The following is a 19,219-nucleotide window of genomic DNA, read 5'->3' on the forward strand; positions in this document are numbered from 1 at the left end:
ATAATGACTAATAATTTTCTTCAATAAACTCACATTTTTACCCTGTTACACCGTATAATGAAATAAGAATGACCATTTTTGGGCTCTGGAGACATTAAAAGACACTTACATGCTCAAGTTGATACCCCCGAGCATGCCGCAAGCCTAGAAGTCGATTTAATCTCAGATGTGCGAGAAATGCTGAACATGTCGGCATTGCTGACGAAGGTCGTTGCTGACTTGGAGGATCTTGCTGCGATACGTCGATCTATCACTGCCATGGAGGCGAAGTTTACTGAGGTGGTTACAAGAGTGAGGGAAATTGAGAAATGGATCGATAATCTGGAATCATCAGAGAGGGAAATATCTGATAATCTGCTAGCGACATAGGTGGATTTGGAATTTGTCTGGGAGAAGTTGGAGGACATGGAGAACCGTAGCTGACGGAATAATGTCCATATCGTTGGTATCCCTGAGGGAGCAGAGGGACAGGATACGGTGAAATTCCTGGATGGGCTCTTTCTGAATCTGCTTGATATAGCAGGCCATTAGCTGGAAATTGAGCAAGCTCTCAGGGTTCCTGCTCCTTGATCCACAGAGGGAGACAGACCCCGATCCATTCTGGCCAAATTTCTGAGATCATCCGATAAAGATCTTGTGTTATGCGAGGTGAGGAGTAAGGGAAGACTTTCTTGGAAAAACCACAGCATTTTCTTGTTCCCAGACTTTGCGAATTAGGCAAGAGAGAAACGTGATTGATGGAAGGAATGCAAGAAACTTTTACACCAACAGAAGGTCACTTTTGCAATGACATTCCCGGCCAAATTGAGAATGGATGCTAAGGATGGCCGTAAAACATTCACAAGCCCACAGCAAGTGATGTCCTTCATAAAGTCAGTGGAGTGAGCAAGTCAGGCCAGATGCCTGAATTCTTTTAGATCTTATGCTACAGAACCGGCTCCACTTTTGCTAGTTTCCGGATCAGACTCTCACTTGACAACAAAAAGGCATTTGATATGGTAGAATGGGATTATCTTTTTAAGATTTTGGAAATGTTCGGGTTCGGGAATACTTTTATTGGATGGATTAAGTTCCTTTATAGACACTCGGTAGCTGCGGTACAAACAAATTTATTAATTTCAGATTATTTTACTCTGGATAGTGGCACCTGGCAGTGTTGCCCTCTTTCCCAATTATTGTTCTGTCTTGCCCTGGAACCATTAGCTGCCAAGATAAGAAAGGAGGATGATTTTTCCAGGGGCGGTAGGTGTGGCACCTAAGCTTTTGCTTTACATTTTGTTCATATTGACCCTTTAATTAAATGTTTTTTGAGCAATGTGAGCAGGTGGGCTTCATTACATTTATCTATGATTGGGAAGGTTAGTGTTATTAAAATGAATTGTATTCCAGAATTCAACTACCGGCTACAATCTCTCCCTATAAATGTCTCCGTCTCTTATTTCAAGCAATAGCAAAATTCTTCATTTGGAATGGTAAATGTCCCAGATTACATTCCAGTATATTAATGAGCCGATTGACAAAGGTGGGCTAGGCCTACCAAAGAATTGTTTTATTATTATGCATTCGGTCTCAGACATTTGGTTCATTGGTCGCTTCCACCTGAGAGGGCCCCTCCCTGGGTTTGTATTGAACAGGAAGTTCTTGCCCCTATGCCTCCATTGCAAAGCCTTTCTATCAAACTAACCAGAGAAATTAATCTGGTTTTATACCAGACTCAAAGCCATTGCACTTAATACCTATAGGCTGATTTGTTGTTGTTACTGATAAGGTTTTGTGGTGTCACCAGCACACTTGATGATATGTGTGACAGTGCGGAGGGTGTGGCCAGGTCATGATTCTACACACCCGGTCCCTTATCAGGCTAATCAAGCTTCCGAGAGGGATAAAGGCTGACTGCGGATGGTGGTGCAACAGAGAGAGTGCGTTCACGGGCAGCTGTCCGACATATGTGTGTGCTTGTGTCTTTTGGTTTAAGTACTCATTAAAATATAATTTATATTGTCAAGCCAGGTCCCGCCTCCTTCTTGCTATTAATCCCTTTACATTGGCGCCCAAGACCCAGGAAGGAGGAGGGATACGCCGTAGTGGAATTTTCACCGCTACCATCCATCCAGAAGAGGCTCCTAGCCGACTGCCTGGAGTGGTCAGTGCCGCTGCCAGGAGTAGGGGGGGGCTCCTTTTATGTTTACTTTATATTATTTTTGGAGCTACAAAGGTCTGATCACCATTCACTTGCATTTCATGGACCTACAGAACTGAGATATTTTTCAAAAAATCTTTGTTTGTTTTCAGCTGAAGAAAGAAATTCAAACACATCTGTGATGGCATGAGTGTGAGTAAATGATGAGAGAAATTTAATTTTTTGATGAACAATCCCTTTGAATACAATATGAATTTTAAACATGTAAAACTGTATTGATAATATAAATATCATACTATTATAAACTGGCTACTAGAAAGCCGGTAGCACATTATTTCACAGAACTGTTCTACATTTACTTACTATATAATTACAACAACTTCAGTAATTACTAGGTACTAACTCTAAACATAAACTCAATCCTAACCTTAATTAAGTACATGTAGTCATATGCTGAAAGTATACCTGTAAAATGTTGTGATTGCTTAATTTAAAGAATTTGTGAATAAACAAATGTTTAAAGATTACTTATTTTAGCACTGTTCAACACATACAGTATACAGAATAATATCTTATTTGTTAATCTCCTTATCGTACACCATTTGCGATTCAGCAAGTGCACCCTTGTTTTAACTCTCAAGTGCTGATGAATTGGTCATCTCTGTTCCAGTATGGGAATGGGTATTGCGTTTGGATTGCAAATGTGAGAGGAGAGTCAGGTGTTCCTCCACAAATGCATTCTCGAACACCATCACCAAAGATTGTCTGAGCTTTTTCTTGAAATCTTCACACATAAATACATACAAGATGGGGTTCAGGCAGCTGTTGAAGTAGGCAAAACTGACTATGAAGAGTCTTATCGAGTCCAAAAGGTCCTTAAAGCTTGTAAGCTCAGCTGATGGGTTTGTAGAGTAGATTTCATGGAGCCACACATCAATGAAATTTAATATATAGAATGGAAGCCAGCAAAAGAAGAAGGCAAGAATAACTGCCAGGATAATACGAAATGGTTTGAGTTTGTTGTTATTCCGGAGGCGCTGAACTCGTACTCCAATTGCCAGGTACGAAGCAAAGATTAGGATGAAGGGAAGGAGGAAACCAACCACAAAACGGAACATTACCAGACTCTTGTATGTTTGTAGTCCATTCGGATATTTATTTAAACATGTCGTCTTTTGTTTCTTATCATCAAAGACTGTTTGCCGAAATATGGCCAAGGGAAGGCTGCAGGCGACTGACACTATCCACAAAAACAGGCAGAATATTTTTACCTTCAGTACTGTTCGTTTGGTCCGGGCCCATACCACCAGCCATGTGGACAGGCAACGGTCCAGACTGATAGCAGCCAACAGGAAGGTGCTAGAAAACATGTTCAACACCGTCACCAGGCTGCTCAACTTGCACATGACGTCACCAAAAGGCCAGTCGAAATTACGGCATTCATAAATTATGTTAAAAATCAGGAAGAATGTAAAGATGAAATCAGCGATTGCCAGGTTCAGAAACCAGATGGTATTGACGGTCTTTTTCATTCGGAAGCCTGTTACGTAGATGACCAGTCCATTGCCAACAACACCAAGCACACATATTATGCAGTGGATGAATATAGTGATGCTCATTAAGGGATCCGTTTTGACTTGTGTATTGTTGGTTGATTCCATCATACTGGATTGGGATACGGTTTGGTCTGAAGCGTTAATTAAGTGTTAGAAAAAGCAAACAGAAAGAAAAGTATGCATGGTCATTGTTTTTAGATATTTCCTTATCAGTTTGGAAAATACAACAATGCTACAGGATATTTCAAAATGTGGAAGTAGTTCATTGTATTTGCAATGTCATTTTAGAAAGAACCACATATACTTACTCATTTTGACCATATTTGTTCAAGAGGCTGAAAAGGTACACACACAAAAAGAATTTAAAATCTTATCTAAACTATGTTAGTCTGTATGCAGAATGGCACATTATTATATATATATATATATATATATATATATATATATATATATATATATATATATATATATATATATATGCATATACAGTATATATGTACAGTGACTTCAAATGCACTACTAGTCAAAAGATTTGAAACACTTGCCTGAAATGTTTCTCATGATCTTAAAAATATTTTGATCTGAAAGCATATGCTCAAATGTTTGAATTTAGTTTTGTAGACAAAAATATAACTGTGCCATCATATTAATTTATTTCATTACAAAACTAAAATTTAATAAAAACATAAAACATTTTTGAAATTGATGACTTGGACCAAATAATTAAGAAAGACAGCCAAAAAGTGCCCAACATAGATGTTAGCCAGCATCCCAGGATGATACCTGAAGAAGTTGGTTGAGAAAATATCAAGAGTACATTTCTGCAAATTCTAGGCAAAGGGTGATTACTTTGAAGATGCTAAAATAAAACACAGTTTTGATTTATTTTGGATTTTGTTTGGTCACAACATAATTCCCAAAGTTCCATTTATGTTATTCCATAGTTTTGATGACTTTAATATTATTCTAAAATGTGAAGAAAAACATTATAATAAAGAATGAGTGTCTCAAAACTTTTGCCCAGTACTGTATATATACAAATACAGTTTATAATACAGTGAATATATGAAAAAAAAAAAAAAAACAACTGAAATGATCTTTAACATACTTGAGTGCTTCAGGTCAAAATCGATAGTTAAGGACTATCAAAGGCAAAAATGAAAGTAATTTGGCCAAGAAAGATATAAAAATACGGAGACTAAGAAACCTCTAAAAAAAACTAGTGTAAAAACGACTAAAGTTAAAATACTAAAGTGAAAAAGAAAATAATTTTACCAGTTTTCTGACGTCTTTGATCGCTGAGTTAGTAAATAATAAACAAGTAGCCTACCGGCTAGGAGATGCTCCCTTACTGTAACTCACACACTGTGCCTTATCACTCTCTTAAATGTCCTTTTAAGGGTAAGTAAAGAGGAGTGGACACCACATGTACTTATTCACAGGCTCACACCTAAAGGAAACAGAAATTAATTGACTTCAGAAATACCCACTTTGTGGGGAACTTGCACATTCTTGGGGGTCTCATTGAAAATCGTGCAATCAAGTAAATAAATAATTTAACGCCATTATTTTTCATGAAGTAGTAGGCTAATGCATATATTTAATCTGACATAAAAAATGATTCTGTTAATTCTGCAATTTTCTAAAATGAGATCTCAGAGCAGTGCTGCTCCCCTCCCCTTGATCTCTCTCTCTCTCTCTCTCTCTCTCTCTCTCTCTCTCTCTCTCTCTCTCTCTCTCGCGTGTTCACCCACTGACTCACTCACGCACGCGCGTGAAAAATTCACTCTTTCTACGGTGGAATATAATCATAATCAAATCTCACAAATGCAACATGTGAATGAAGCATGAATACTAGCGAAGTGTTAGGTCTTAGTTTCAGAAACTTGTCAGTCAGACACAAGTCAGTCTGTAACTTGTGTGTGCGCAAGACAAACTGTGTCCATAAAATGATAAAAATATTTTTTTTTTATCAAAATGTCTCGATTCTACATTTGTTTATTGTGTGAAAGTTCAATAAGCTTAAAGAGGTACATGTGCAAAACAATGTTATAAAACAATGTTTTGCACATGTAAATTGCATTGTTTTTACTTAATTCACTGGCAGTGACATTTGAAAATACTTATATATATATATATATTGCATATGCACATGTAGGTAATTCTAATAAATTGAATAAATGCGTAATAATATATATTTATAAATTGAATTGTTGCCTGTGTTTTTTCCCGTGTCCCATCAGGAACCCAAATTTCAACATTTCTTTTGATTCCATTTCTATTTTCTTTTTTCTCTCTTTCACACATTTTACACCTCTATTTTATTCACAGCAAGTGGTGTTTTATTTCAGTTCATCTATCGGAATAGTTTTAAGAACTATAATGGATGTGACAATTTAGTAGGTTTGGTCTTAGAGGACTAGGTTTTCCTCGCTTCCGTGGAGCAAGTATGAGACTTGCTACTGCTAAACACACGGACATGCTGTGTCAAGCATGAAAGACATGCTGATGCAACACAATTAAAAATACATACATACAATCCCCCATGAAGAAGATCTTGACGGGTGGTGCTGGGGAAGAGGAGGGTTTCAGAGTGAAAACTCTTGTAGCGCACTACAGTGAAAGCGACTTACCAGTGTAGAGTTTAATGGCCGAATTTTAAGTCATTTTTGCTACAGCTATAGCAGAATGCATCGTTTCATTTACTATGCAAACACACATGCTACAAACTTGGTAGTGTAATTGTTTAGGCCAAAAGCAGGTAAGCAGATAGCAGGTAATTTTGTTGGTGTAATCCCTTCCAGAAGCATTCTACGCTTGAACAATGTATTTTATTCCAGGTTGCTCCAGAGGATTGCATATTTCACCTTTTTTCTGCCACTGAAAAAAACAAAAAATTCCACGCCACACCACTAACCCAATATCCCACATAACCATCATAGATAGTTTTCCTTTTCAAGAATTTGTCCGTATTTTCTGTCTGTCATAGTAGCATTTTTACTCGTAATGTTTGAAATTCGGCTATGCAAAAAAAGTCACATAGATATGCTGTTGTGGAGGGAAGTGGTCCTGTGTCTGTCACTGGGGAGAGAGGAAGCAGTTAGGGCCATCACCTAGTGATTAATGATGTGTAACACCTGTGTCTCATTACAGTGACGATGGAGAGGGGCTTTAAAAGGTCGCCGAGAACGCCAGTGAGGGAAGGAGAGTTGGGAATAAAGAAACCGAGAAGCCTGTAGCTGAAGCTGAGATAGTTTTAAATTGTGAAGCTGAATGAGTTGTGAAACTGAATTATGTTGTGTTGTGAAACTGACGTGCACAAACTGTAGACAAACATTAAAAACTGACTTTATTGGACTGCAAACCAGCTTCCACTCCCTTCCTTATACCTAGAACCTTCTTATAGCAGCATAATGAGGTCACAGGTGTGCTAACTAGGTAATGAAAACATAACAAATTTGCATCGTTTCTAATTTGTAGATTTTTACTTGCAATGCCACAGCAAATATTTTTTTATTTATGCATTTATTTATTCTGTGGAGTTTTAAAATTTTCCAAGGCACACCTGACAATCTTTCATGACACACTACTGTGCCGCAACACAGTGGTTGGGAAACACTGTCCTATGTAATATGTTTATGGTGCTGTTTATTTTGACATCATGCAAAAGCCATGGAAACAAATTCCACTGGTTCTGAAGAATTTTTTGATAAATAAATATTTTAAAATAATTTGCTATTCTAATAATCAATTTGAACCAATAATAACATTATAATACAATATTATAAAGTATAGTTAATTGTATCATGCTTCTTGCTTGGAACCCAATAAGTTCTAATATTGTTTAGCCAATTTAAGAAGACCAGTGTCATAGCTGCAACATTATGTTCTATATTTATTGCCAAGATTTTTTTATGTTATGTTGTGGAACTTGACATATATAGGCCATCTACATAACAATCTACATTGTTGTGGAAGATTCCCCACAACGCAGTTCAGTCAAAGATATCTCAGAGGTGCAAAGTTCTGATACCAAAAATAGACCTTTATTACAGAGTAACAAAGCTGAGGTGGTCCATGGAGCATCTAAAATTACACTTAAGAATCATACATTTTTTTATATAGCTTCTGTTCCCCCGTATCACTTTGAGTGATGGCCTCTTCATCCAATGAAATCATCTGATGCCTCGATAGGTTCATCTTCACCGTCTCCCTTCTAGTTGGTCACCCTTGAACCCAGCTTGCTTCAATGATGGTGTAAAGGGATTATTGGAAAGGAGGAGGCAAGAACAGGCTTGACAATATAAATTATATTTAATTATGAACTTAAACCAAAAGCTGCCCATAAACACTCTCGCTTTCTGTCGCACCACCATCCGCAGTCAGCCTTTATCCCTCTCGGAGGCTTATTAGCCTGTAAAATTTAAAAGAGAGGGAAAAGGCCAACACGGAGCGGCAGTGGGAAAGAGAGAGAAACAAAAATGTAGTCACTTGTTCTCCGATACGCCATAGCTTGGACCTCGGCCACTCCTCCAACCTCTAACGGACGACAGCCGTGCCTCCCCGGTCGGATCAGAGGCAGTCCTCCGGACCCTGGCGGACGGAACACCCCGCCGCATTCTCAGGGAACAGAAGGGGTCTCCCTGGCCCCTGGCAGCGGTTCTCCCGCTCCAGGTGGTCGGCCGGGAGTCCCTCCCCGCTCGCGGTCCACTCTTAACCCCGCCACGTTTAGCGGCTGGTAGGGGTCTCCCCCTGCCCCTGGCAGTGGCCCTGACCACTCCAGGTGGTCGGCTAGGAGCCACTTCTCCCCTCGCGGTCCACTCTTAACCCCGCCACGTTTAGCGGCTGGTAGGGGTCTCCCCCTGCCCCTGGCAGTGGCCCTGACCACTCCAGGTGGTCGGCTAGGAGCCACTTCTCCCCTCGCGGTCGGCAGCTGTTCCTCCGCTTCCAGGCGGCCGGGCTCCTCCCTCCACCGGCAGATGGCTGAGGCTGCTCCGTTGTGGTGGATGGTAGCGGCGAGAACTCCACAATGGAGTATCCCTGGGTTTCGGCACCAGCGTTAAGGGGATTCATGGAAAGGAGGAGGCGAGATCTGGCTTGACAATATAAATTATATTTTTAATATAAAACTGAACCAAAAGACACAAACACACACATATGTCAGACAGCTGCCCGTAAATGCTCTCTCTCTCTCTGTTGCCCCACCGTCCACAGTTGGCCTTTATCCCTCTCGGAGGCTTGATTAGCCTGATAAGGGGCAGGGTGTGTAGAATCACGACCCGGCCCCGCCCTACACCCTGTTACAGATGGAAAGCCAGCTCTGCTCTTATTACAACATTAAATTATCCTTTTAGTATCCCCACACATTTCCCCACACCCTTTGGGTCATACAACACTTGATTATTAAATGGAGTAAATTATATTTCAATCAATAAATGAATGATTAAATATCTAACATATTGAATAACATACATAACGCAGTTATTTGTAGTACATTGATTACACATTATCAAAAATGGATTAACTGGATGATTAAATATAATATTCCATAACATTTAACCTAATTTTTCCTATGTTTCAATCAAGGCATCAAAAGAGGAGTGCTTGTAGATATGCTTTTTAGATGGCTGACTCCTCAGTATTAAAGGAAGAATACATGTTTTCCAATTACTCATATACTGATGTTTTTAAAGGCTGGTTTTGTCCAGGCCACTGGCAGTGGAGCAGATGGTGGTGTCATTTGCTTAGCACCTTGTGTCTCTGAGAGGCGTGAACAAGTGGAGAAGCGAGTTGATTGGAAGCCTAGATGTTCTTCTGCAAAAGCCGATTCGAGCACCAGCAGCAAGGACTGTTTAAGCTTCTGCTTATACTCCTCACACATGAACACATAAAGAATGGGGTTCAGACAGCTGTTTAGATAAGCCAGGCAGGTAAGTAAGCTCAATGAGATTTCAGTTGTATTTGTAACCCTCAAATTATTCTGCACTGCACTAATGTAACACAATTGTTGAACATGGAAAGGAAACCAGCATATGAAAAAGGCCATAATCACAGCTATAATGACCCTGAAAGGTTTATGTTGCGTTCCTCTTTTGAGGCGTTTGGCCCGTACTCCAATGGCTAAGTATGAAGATGCAATGATCAGGAAGGGGATGAGGAACCCCACCACAAACCTGTACGTGGTTAGAGACTTTAAGATATCTGTGCTGGCTTTAAAGGAGCAGTATTCAATTTCATTTTCTTCGTTTACTTTGCGATAGATGACAAAAGGGATGCTGCAGGCGATTGATAAAAACCACACAAATGTGCAGATAATCCTGGCTTTGACAAGAGTCCGTTTATTCTGAGCCCACACAATCACCCATGTGCACAAGCATCGGTCCAGACTGATACCTGTCAGTAAAAAAATGCTTGCAAACATGTTTAGCACCGCCACAAAGGAGACAAACTTGCACGTGAAGTCACCGAAGTGCCAAGCGTTCTTGTAAAAGGCAGTTACAATATTGAGAATCAGGACTAAAATGAAGATGAAGTCTGCAATCGCCAAGTTGAGAAACCAAATGGAGTTGACCGTCGTCTTCATTTTGTAGCCAGTCACAAATATGACGAGCCCATTTCCAATGATACCAACAGCAAAGATGACAAAATACATGCATATAATGAAGATATTAAGGCTTGACAAGCCTGTGGAATTGTTTGTTGGGTTTCTGGTCGCATTTTGAGGTCCCAAAGTGGTGTTCACTACACAAAGAAAAAAGAGAAAATGGCTTTTGATAAATATAAACAAACATGGGCTATATATAGTCAAATTTAATTGAAATTAAATAAATAAACCATCATGTAAAGCATGATCAAGGTAAAATAATGTTAGAATCCATTGGTTTAAAATGTTTGATGATGCACAAAACACTTAATCTGTACTTAGAGAAATGGCTCAGTTGGTAGTGGTTGAGGAGAGTCCACTGTGCACTGTGTAAAGTGCTTTGAGTGTACTGTAGTGTCAGAAAAGTGCTATATAAATGTAACGTTCATTCGTTCATTCATTCATTCATAAAAGAAAAAAGAAAAAGATGTAATTAAAGTGAATTGTTCCTGAAACATCCCCTTTTGAGTGTCAGGAAGGAAAGTCCATACCATGTCAGCTAAACTAAAATGGGTTTCACATGCAACGCATTGTCTGAATATGACTACAAACACACCATTCTGTTTTGTAATGGCACTTCTGTGACCCAGGATAATTATTTACCTGTTATTCTGTTCTGAAGTTACAACTTTATACAGATTGTAGCCCATTTTGCATTTAAGCAAATGCTCCCCCAATGTACTGCAGCATGATTAGAGAGTATAATTGCACATTGTATCCACTGAATTACACTGCATGTGAATTTCTGAATACTACATTATTACATACTGCAGATTGTTTGTAACATTTATTTATAAGCAGTTCATACTGAGAAATTTCAATTCCATATCTGTTAAATGTCTATTAGAAACCATGCTTTTAACTTAAGTGGTCATGCTGCTCAATCTTAATCATAGTTTAGATTCTGAAGAAGGCTATATAATGACACAAATAAAGGAGTGAGGGAAGAACAAATGCCTGCCTTTTTCTTAAGTGATAAACACATTTTTGCTCAGTTATACTGATTGTTAAATTGAATTACAACAGTTATTCATTTTATGCATCATAAAATGTGTTTGATCAGCATAACAAATATTTCATAGATTCTTACCCATTTTCTGTCTTTCTTGCTTTCCTTCTTTCTCTCTTCGGGTGTGTGTTATGAAAGCCCACAACAATCTCTTTGCATGAACAACTGGTAGCTGTTATAGGGAGAGTGGAGTGGGGTGGGGCGAGTGATGATGGAAGAAGGGAAATGTGCTTCAGTAGAAAACAATTTTGAATATCAACTTTCTAAGGAAAAAATGTGCTATCTCCCATAGGAACCCTAAATTAAGCATACATCATTTTATTTATAAAAGCATATTCTAAAAATGTGCAATGTTACAATAGCAGTTAAAGCTACACTATGTAATTTTTGGTCCTCTAGCTATAAAACTGCATGCGTCTTGCGGAAGAACATTGTTTTGGTTGTGCTTCGGCTCTGCTCCTCTGTGCGGATGAATGTGATTCGAGGCACCGCTGTACACATGGATACAGGAAATCTCATCAGAGCGAATTGACAAATAAATAACGAAAGAAAGGAAAAGACTGATATCTGAAAACATGTCATCTGAGCAGATAAGTGTCATATATTATGCTGTTGTTTTGACTTATTGGAAACATTGATGTTTTGAAATAAATGACGTTACAAATGTTAGGCAACATTTGTTAACATTAGACTCAATGATTGGTCGTCTTATAAGGTCAAACGTTGTAAAGTTTTTATACCTGCAGGATATTCTGGTCAAATAGACCACGGAAGTAACTAATTTATAGATTGTCATTGTTTCCAACCAGTGGTCAACATCATTTCAAGACTCACATGTCCTTGCAAGCCTAGGACTAAAGGATTTATTTATATAAATTATTGCCGTTATAAAGACAAATAGACTACGTGTGCTAGCAAGTGAACAGTCCTGCACCGATTACAGTATAATTATTGTATTTCACTAAACATGTACACACACACACACACAGTCCATGTGATCCATGGTCAATTTTTCTCATTCGTTGTAACAACAAAATTTCAGCTTCATGCTACTCACAAACCTACTCACTTCATGCTACTCACTTAATTTCTCTAAGAACGGATATGACGTGACATGCACGGGCGAATGACGTATGTATCCAATTTCATGCAAAATCCGTCCCGGCAGCTCTAAAATATAAATAATTATTATAGGTTTATGAAAGTGTATATGGGTAAAGTAAAGACATGGTTTGGAAGATGGTTGTTTGTTGCACTCTTTCATTAATACAATTTTGTTGTTTTTAAAATAAAAAAGCTACATAGTGTAGCTTTAAGAAGGAAACTCAGTACTTCTTTATGATTCAAAACATGCAAATTTGGCTTGACACAAGTGCTGATAGTTGATAGTATAATATGCTTCTCGAGGGTTTTATTGCTGCAGAGAGTGTGCCATCTAGAGGTGTTTTACCCTAATGAAATAATGGAGCAAATCGTTTTTTTATTTCTACATATACTGAGAAAAAGCTGAAGATAGCTTCTTCATGTAATTTAATTGCTTGTGACGTTTATATGGAGCAGCTAGAAGGATATGATGTAAAATCAGACACTGGTGAAAGGCTTGTATGCTAACTGAATAAGTCATGGTCTAAAACAGTCGAGCAGGAATTGGAAGAAAATATTACATGATTACCTGTGTGTGTAAATTATGTTGTAATGATGTGAAAAAGATGTTGACAGCAAAATTCAGCGAAAATTCAAGTAAAATGGTTACCCCAACAGTTTTGTAAGTGATTTCTTAAAAATACCACTCATAAAATGTCCATGTTACCTGACAGATATCACTGAAATAGAAGCCCTGAGTAATCACACCTGTCAGCGTTAGACCAGACTATGTAGCTAGATATGGAGCACTTGCGTTAAAATCAATAGGAGAAATTAGAACATCCAATATGGCGGATGTAGAATAGGAAGTTCCGCTTTACAGGAAACGAGCCAGTCCCCTTTCAGATACAAATATTACCTCTGTCAGTTAACCCAACCTGATGAATAGCATTTTTAACATGATATGAGATAAAGAAGAAAATTTGATGAAACCGTTGTTGTCAGATTTTACTGCTGATGTGAGGTAAATGGACCTATGAAGTTTGAAAAGCAGAAGTAAACTGTTTTCCATACAATTTGCCACCATGCCAGAACCAGGGTTGGGGAGTAATGGAATGCATGTAACAGGATTACGTATTTAAAATACAAAATATAAGTAACTGTACTCAACTACAGTTACAATCTAAATAATTGGTAATTAGGATACAGTTACATAGAATAAACCTTGTGAAATTGTCAGCTTTACGCTAAGCTATAATGTATGGAGGCCTAAACCTGCATAAATAAATGAATAAATGTAATAATACAAAAATAAATAAAGGAATAAAAGTCTTGATAAAACAAATATAATTAGTTTTTAATTAAATTAATTCCTGAATTTATTATTGTATGACTTTATTCCTTTATTATTTTTAACTTTATTTTTATTCTTTTTAGCTTTTAATTATTTATTCATTTATTTTGCATATTTTTTTATTTATGTGTTAATTTATTTTTTATATTTATTTATTCCCACATATATTTATTTCCATATTTATATATTCCCATATATATTTATTTATACATGTATTTATTTGTACTTTTCTGTGTGCAACATGGAAATGATTAATGTTATCAGAAGAGCTACAAATCTGAATAATCCCCACCTGATCTATAAGAGATGTCTTTACGTAATTGGTTAGCCAGACCTTTTGACAATATTTTTACCTCTAGCTGAATCAGGGAAATTGGACGGTAACTCTGTTCTTTGATCTGGGATTGCATCATGGTTGGTGGAAGAAGTCTTGAAGCAGCTTTTGAATTTTGGGAATGCGAGTGGAACCACCAACCAACACAATGTCATGAATCTGCGCCTTGTCCATCTTAGCATCACGCAAAGCCTTTTCCACTGGCTCTCAGTCATCATTCACTTTCACTGCATCTTTTTTCAATACAATAAAAGGCGAAAGGCGATTGTGATAGAACATTCTGCCTAGCATCTCCTTTTGTATTCCAAAGAAAAAGTTAAATGAACAATATGAGTGTGAGTAACTGATGACAAAAATTACATTTTTATTTTTGGGCGAACCATCCCTTTAAACTAATAATATTCAAAATGCTGTACTAGTACAGACCAGTGTAGATCAGGATATCTGTGTACCTTTTTGTGTAATCCATATGCAATGGCAGCTGCTGTTGGTTCGTTGAAAATATGCAGGATATAAAGGCCAGCAATGGTCCCGGCAACCTTGGTGGCTTGGCGCTGAGAGTCATTAAAGTAAGCTGGCACTGTGATGACTGCATTTGATACAGTCTGAAATATCAAGAAGATCAAATCATGATTCGTTTAATTCACATAATTTAGGCATATTTTAATTTGTTTTGCATCCATTGTAAAACAAGCATTAAGTGTGTCCTGTTTATTAGGAACCTTATGCAACAGTTCCTATTGCTCAACTGGTAAAGATCATCGCACTAGCGATGCTAAAGTTGTGGGTTTGAATCCCAGGAATCACCCAAAGTGATAAGAGGTATATACCTTGAATGCACTGTCACTTTGAAAAGCAAGTGTCTGCCTGATGCAATGTTAAATGTAAGTTTGATCTATGAAATGAATAATGAAAGAGTCTTGTTTGTGATGTTAGTGATGATGATTACCAATTTTTTCACTTTGGTTGTAACATTTTATTTTCCCATTACAATTATCAAGAAGAAACAGTGGTTCAGGAACATTTCTTGCTACACATAATGCAATATGAAAATCTTTACAGGAAAAATAGGTTCAGAAATACAACCTTTTTGATTACTATCAAGTTCACTACACTCATGTTCTTCCTGTAACAACAGTAATCCGTTGTTTTGCAGTGTTATCAAATGGCTGAATCTTCTAACACATCTCAAACAAAACTGAATGTATAATTCAACATGTAACATGCCGATTTCTACCTTCCACCACCCTTCAACATGTTACAAAAAGACTTGTAGTGCTAGATTTTAGTTATTCCTTACCACAGTACTTGTGTTTTTCTGCTTTAGTTTTGTATATGTTAGGTTAGGTTCTACTTTAATATACTTTAGGGAATTTTTTCTTAGAATTTTTTTTTAGAAAATGTTCTTGTGTATGCACATTTCATCATCTGCGTCTATTTTTTCAGAATTTACCACCACATTCTCATTAGTTTCAATGCATGCATCTTTCATACATGCACTGCACACATATTTATTATGAATCTAACAACAATGTAATCTTCTCTTTGGCATGGTCTTCCAGTTCCTGTTTATTTAGTGGCACGTGCTATGGACATGAATCATAAATTAAATTGTCGGCTTGTTGAGGAGATGTGTTCTATTACTTTTGAATGATCAGACGACAACAATCTTAACAAAGGGAAAGAGTTTAGAAGTGTAACTTTTCTTGAGTACTAAATGTTTTGTCTGACCCTTGAATTATTTAAATCTTCTTCTTACCTTGCCCAGATATGCCTCTGAAATTTCCTTAATTTTAGTGAAGACCCTGGAAGACACCTCCTCAGGGTAGAAGGTGGTGTGGTGGTGGTGTAGTGGTCTAAGCACATAACTGGTAATCTGGTAATCAGAAGGATGCTGGTTCGAGCCCCACATCCACCACCATTGTGTCCTTGAGCAAGGCACTTAACTCCAGGTTGCTCCAGGGGGATTGTCCCTTTAATAAGGGCACTTTAAGTCGCTTTGGATAAAAGTGTCTGCCAAATGCATAAATGTAAATGTAAATGTAGAAGGTCTTCCTCACTGCTTTGTGTTCCACTTCCACCTTGGGCTTGCTACCCTCATTGATGACTTTGAAGGGCCAGTGCTTCATGTCAGACTGGACCACTGGGTCATCAAAGCATCGACCAATCAAGCGCTTGGCATCTGTTGAACCAATAAAATGTCTGGTAGCTGTTTTTAAATACTTTATAGAACTTACTGTATTTATCACTTAAATTACAGTATTAACATTATCAACTGTAACACCATTTAATGGTGAAGAGGAATGCATACAAGAGTCAATGCAATTTCAACAAATATATTTCATTCTTTTACAAGTCTTCTTTGAGCATGTAACACATCATAACTTATAATTGTCTGAATCGAGCATGTCGTCTTCATCTATACATATGGAGCCTCACATGGTATGAACACGTGTTGCAAAGGATGGCTTGAATAATGGCTTGAACACTTGAAGATCTCAAATAAAGTATGCAAAGTCTGGAAAGGACTGCCTTACCAAACACTGTGTTGGTGGGGTTCATGGCTACTTGGTTCTTGGCTGCATCTCCGATCAGTCTTTCTGTGTCTGTGAAGGCGACATAGCTGGGTGTCGTTCTGTTTCCTTGGTCGTTGGCAATGATCTCCACTTTTCCATGCTGGAAGATGCCTACACAAGTGCCATCCTTTTGTGGGTCTCACAGTGGGTCTAGGTGAAGTAACATATAGGTTATTGTTTGCATAAATCATTCAACTTTTTATGCAACATACTGTACATTCATTCTCAAGTCAGAAATGCATAGCATTGCACACTTTACAGTTTGTTCTGCATATCGGTTATTGGAAATTTAAACACAAAAGGAAATCTGTAGGATGCCGGTATCAGTAATGAAAAATAATATTGGTTGATCTCTAAACATAAATGCATAATTTGTATTTATGAAGGAAATGTATAAAATAGACAGACTGGCACTTCTCTAGCTGCAACCACATCCGTTGTGCAATGTTATGATGTTGCCCAGTGCTGTCAGCTGACACTGCCTACTGGCGACACTCATTTATTCTCATTATAATGATTTATTTATTCCTATTAATAGACATTTTAATATGTAAAATGAATTCTAATTAATTATAACATATAAAAGACCATTTTAAATGATTAAGAAGGATTTATGACAAAAAAAACAGGCCTGATAAAGCATCATATTTGCTATTTTGCTTCCTACAGCCAATCTGACTGGAGCACACTGAGAAAGTTGAGCGATACAAATAACCTAGTGACCTAGTGGGGTCATGTGGCCTGAACCGTCAAGCGTAGCTGCATCTGCATGTTCTGAGACACGAGGGAAGCGTGTACAGTATGTGGTGTGCAGTGTGTGTATGTTGACTGCTTCAGTGGATTGTCCTTGGATTGAGGGTGTCACATTCATCAAATCCAAGATTACAGCACACTTTGCATGTTGACACATGCACTGCCAGTCAAACGTTTGGGCACACTTGACTGAATTGATGTTTCTCATGATCTTATAAGCCTAAACCTTTTATTTAAAGGTGAATGCTAAAATGCTTTGAATTAGTTTTGTAGACTACTTATAGATTTCTTTAAATGGACAACTTCCGTTTAGTGAAGGAAAAGCAGCCAATGAGTGGCTTGCATACATGGGGTCGCCTTTAAAAATTTTATTTATTTATTTTTCTAAAGATGCACCTCATAAAGTTGGTTAAGAGAATGCTCGGAGTGTTCTGAGCACTAATCTAGACAAAGGGCTGTTACACTTGTTACACACACACAAAACAATAACAACAACAACAACAACAAAAAAAAAATCAAATGGATGTGATTGTTTGCCCACTACATAACTTCCATACTTATATTTGGTTTATTCCATTTTTTACGACTTTACTTTTACTCACAATGTGGACAAAGGCAATTATAAATTACTGTGAGCAAATGTTTTACTAGTGTGTTTCTAATTCATGCACATGAATGCTTGAAATGTAAGCATGCCTTTACAGCAAGGTACTATTATCACCACTAAGTTAAATAATACGCTCTGTCAGTATAGTACAAATTATGTTTAGTTCTCAGATATCAAATGTTTATTCTGGGCTCTGAAGGATAGAAGCACAGCCAGTGCAGTTTGTGCTAGAACACAGAGCTTTGGAAATTAGTGGCCCTATAGCAAACGCAACACAATAATCAAGAAGCACGGAAACTTAAAAAAAAACTATCCAAATCTAAAACAAACTAAAGTGGACAGAACAGAGCACCAAGCCAAGTGTTTCCAGGCTGCTTGCATGGCTTCAGTGAAAAATTTTACCTTACTGGCAAAGTTGAACTTGAGAGATAACTGAGTGGATGTGTTTCCTTTCCTTGTGCCCTCGGCCAAAGCCATGCTAGAGCGTGTTCTGGTGCCTTGCGCACTCCTGCACTGCTGGATTCGGAGACAGAAGCCCTGGACTCTCCTATGTATATAGCCACACCAGCCGGAGGGCTTCCAGACTGCAGTCACCTGACCCCAGAGCAGAGAATGTTCCAGGCTGCCGCTCTCATGTGCTTTGGGCTCGCCAGCCATTCAGAGCTGTGTCAGCAAGGCACATAAACACAGAAGGCACTTGTTTCCATTCAAGTGGATTGTCTGTCTCCATTAAGTGTAGTACAGGCTCTTTAAGTGTAGTGCTCTTACATATTTAAGTACATTCAGAATGTTTTTGTGTTTTTTCCTCAAAATGACTGGTGTTGCTGTAGTGTGCAACATGCAAATAGACAAATGCTCAGCACTGTAACACTTAAAGGGATAGTCCACACATAAAATAAAATTATTTAATTATTTACTCACCCTCATGCCCTTCCAAATCCACATGGCTTTCTTTTTTTCAGTGGAAAAACAAGTGCTCTCTTCTATACAATGAAAGCAGATGGGGAAGAAGGACTGTCAAGCTTTAAAAAAAAATTGACAAAAAGCACCATAAAAGCATCATAAAAGTATTCCATCTGACTTGTGTGCTATGTCCAGCGATATCCACATTTAAGTAATTATTTACCAGAAATCTTGCCTTGAAATTCTCATTTGACAGCTGTG

At 37.9% G+C, this 19,219-nt stretch overlaps 2 protein-coding genes across 5 annotated transcripts; both read right to left on the minus strand.

The window, feature by feature from the left end:
* Positions 1 to 2,168: 2,168 nt before the first annotated feature.
* On the minus strand, positions 2,169 to 5,109 carry LOC127631988 (chemerin-like receptor 1). Of its 2 annotated transcripts, none has more exons than XM_052110429.1 (3): positions 4,972 to 5,109; positions 4,005 to 4,031; positions 2,169 to 3,827 (listed from the first exon to the last, which is right to left on the minus strand). In XM_052110429.1, the coding sequence occupies exons 2-3, from the start codon at positions 4,015 to 4,017 to the stop codon at positions 2,770 to 2,772; spliced, it is 1,071 nt and encodes a 356-aa protein (XP_051966389.1). In that variant the 5' UTR covers positions 4,018 to 4,031; positions 4,972 to 5,109; the 3' UTR covers positions 2,169 to 2,769. The 2 variants fall into 2 exon arrangements, with proteins under 2 accessions (XP_051966389.1, XP_051966390.1); XM_052110430.1 differs by having other exon boundaries at positions 5,027 to 5,054.
* A 2,618-nt stretch (positions 5,110 to 7,727) lies between these two features.
* On the minus strand, positions 7,728 to 16,169 carry LOC127631950 (C3a anaphylatoxin chemotactic receptor-like). Of its 3 annotated transcripts, none has more exons than XM_052110370.1 (4): positions 15,879 to 16,169; positions 14,572 to 14,724; positions 11,430 to 11,520; positions 7,728 to 10,437 (listed from the first exon to the last, which is right to left on the minus strand). In XM_052110370.1, exons 1-4 carry the CDS (start codon positions 16,029 to 16,031, stop codon positions 9,368 to 9,370), a joined length of 1,467 nt encoding a protein of 488 aa, XP_051966330.1. In that variant the 5' UTR covers positions 16,032 to 16,169; the 3' UTR covers positions 7,728 to 9,367. The 3 variants fall into 3 exon arrangements, with proteins under 3 accessions (XP_051966330.1, XP_051966332.1, XP_051966331.1); XM_052110372.1 differs by lacking the exon at positions 15,879 to 16,169 and adding an exon at positions 14,139 to 14,352 and having other exon boundaries at positions 14,572 to 14,685; XM_052110371.1 differs by lacking the exons at positions 14,572 to 14,724; positions 15,879 to 16,169 and adding an exon at positions 14,139 to 14,547.
* Between the last annotated feature and the right edge of the window lie 3,050 nt (positions 16,170 to 19,219).

The sequence above is a fragment of the Xyrauchen texanus genome, chromosome 38, assembly GCF_025860055.1.
Source record: "Xyrauchen texanus isolate HMW12.3.18 chromosome 38, RBS_HiC_50CHRs, whole genome shotgun sequence".
Lineage (NCBI taxonomy): Eukaryota > Metazoa > Chordata > Actinopteri > Cypriniformes > Catostomidae > Xyrauchen > Xyrauchen texanus.

Excerpts from the sequence above, each read along its gene's own strand:
- LOC127631950 (XM_052110370.1), bottom strand. The coding sequence starts at position 16,031 with ATGTGGGGCTCGAACCAGCATCCTTCTGATTACCAGATTACCAGTTAT. Across the intron at positions 11,521-14,571 it reads CATATGGATTACACAAAAAG|CTACCAGTTGTTCATGCAAA; the intron begins GTACACAGATAT and ends TCCCTATAACAG. Across the intron at positions 10,438-11,429 it reads GCAAGAAAGACAGAAAATGG|TGAACACCACTTTGGGACCT; the intron begins GTAAGAATCTAT and ends TTCTTTGTGTAG.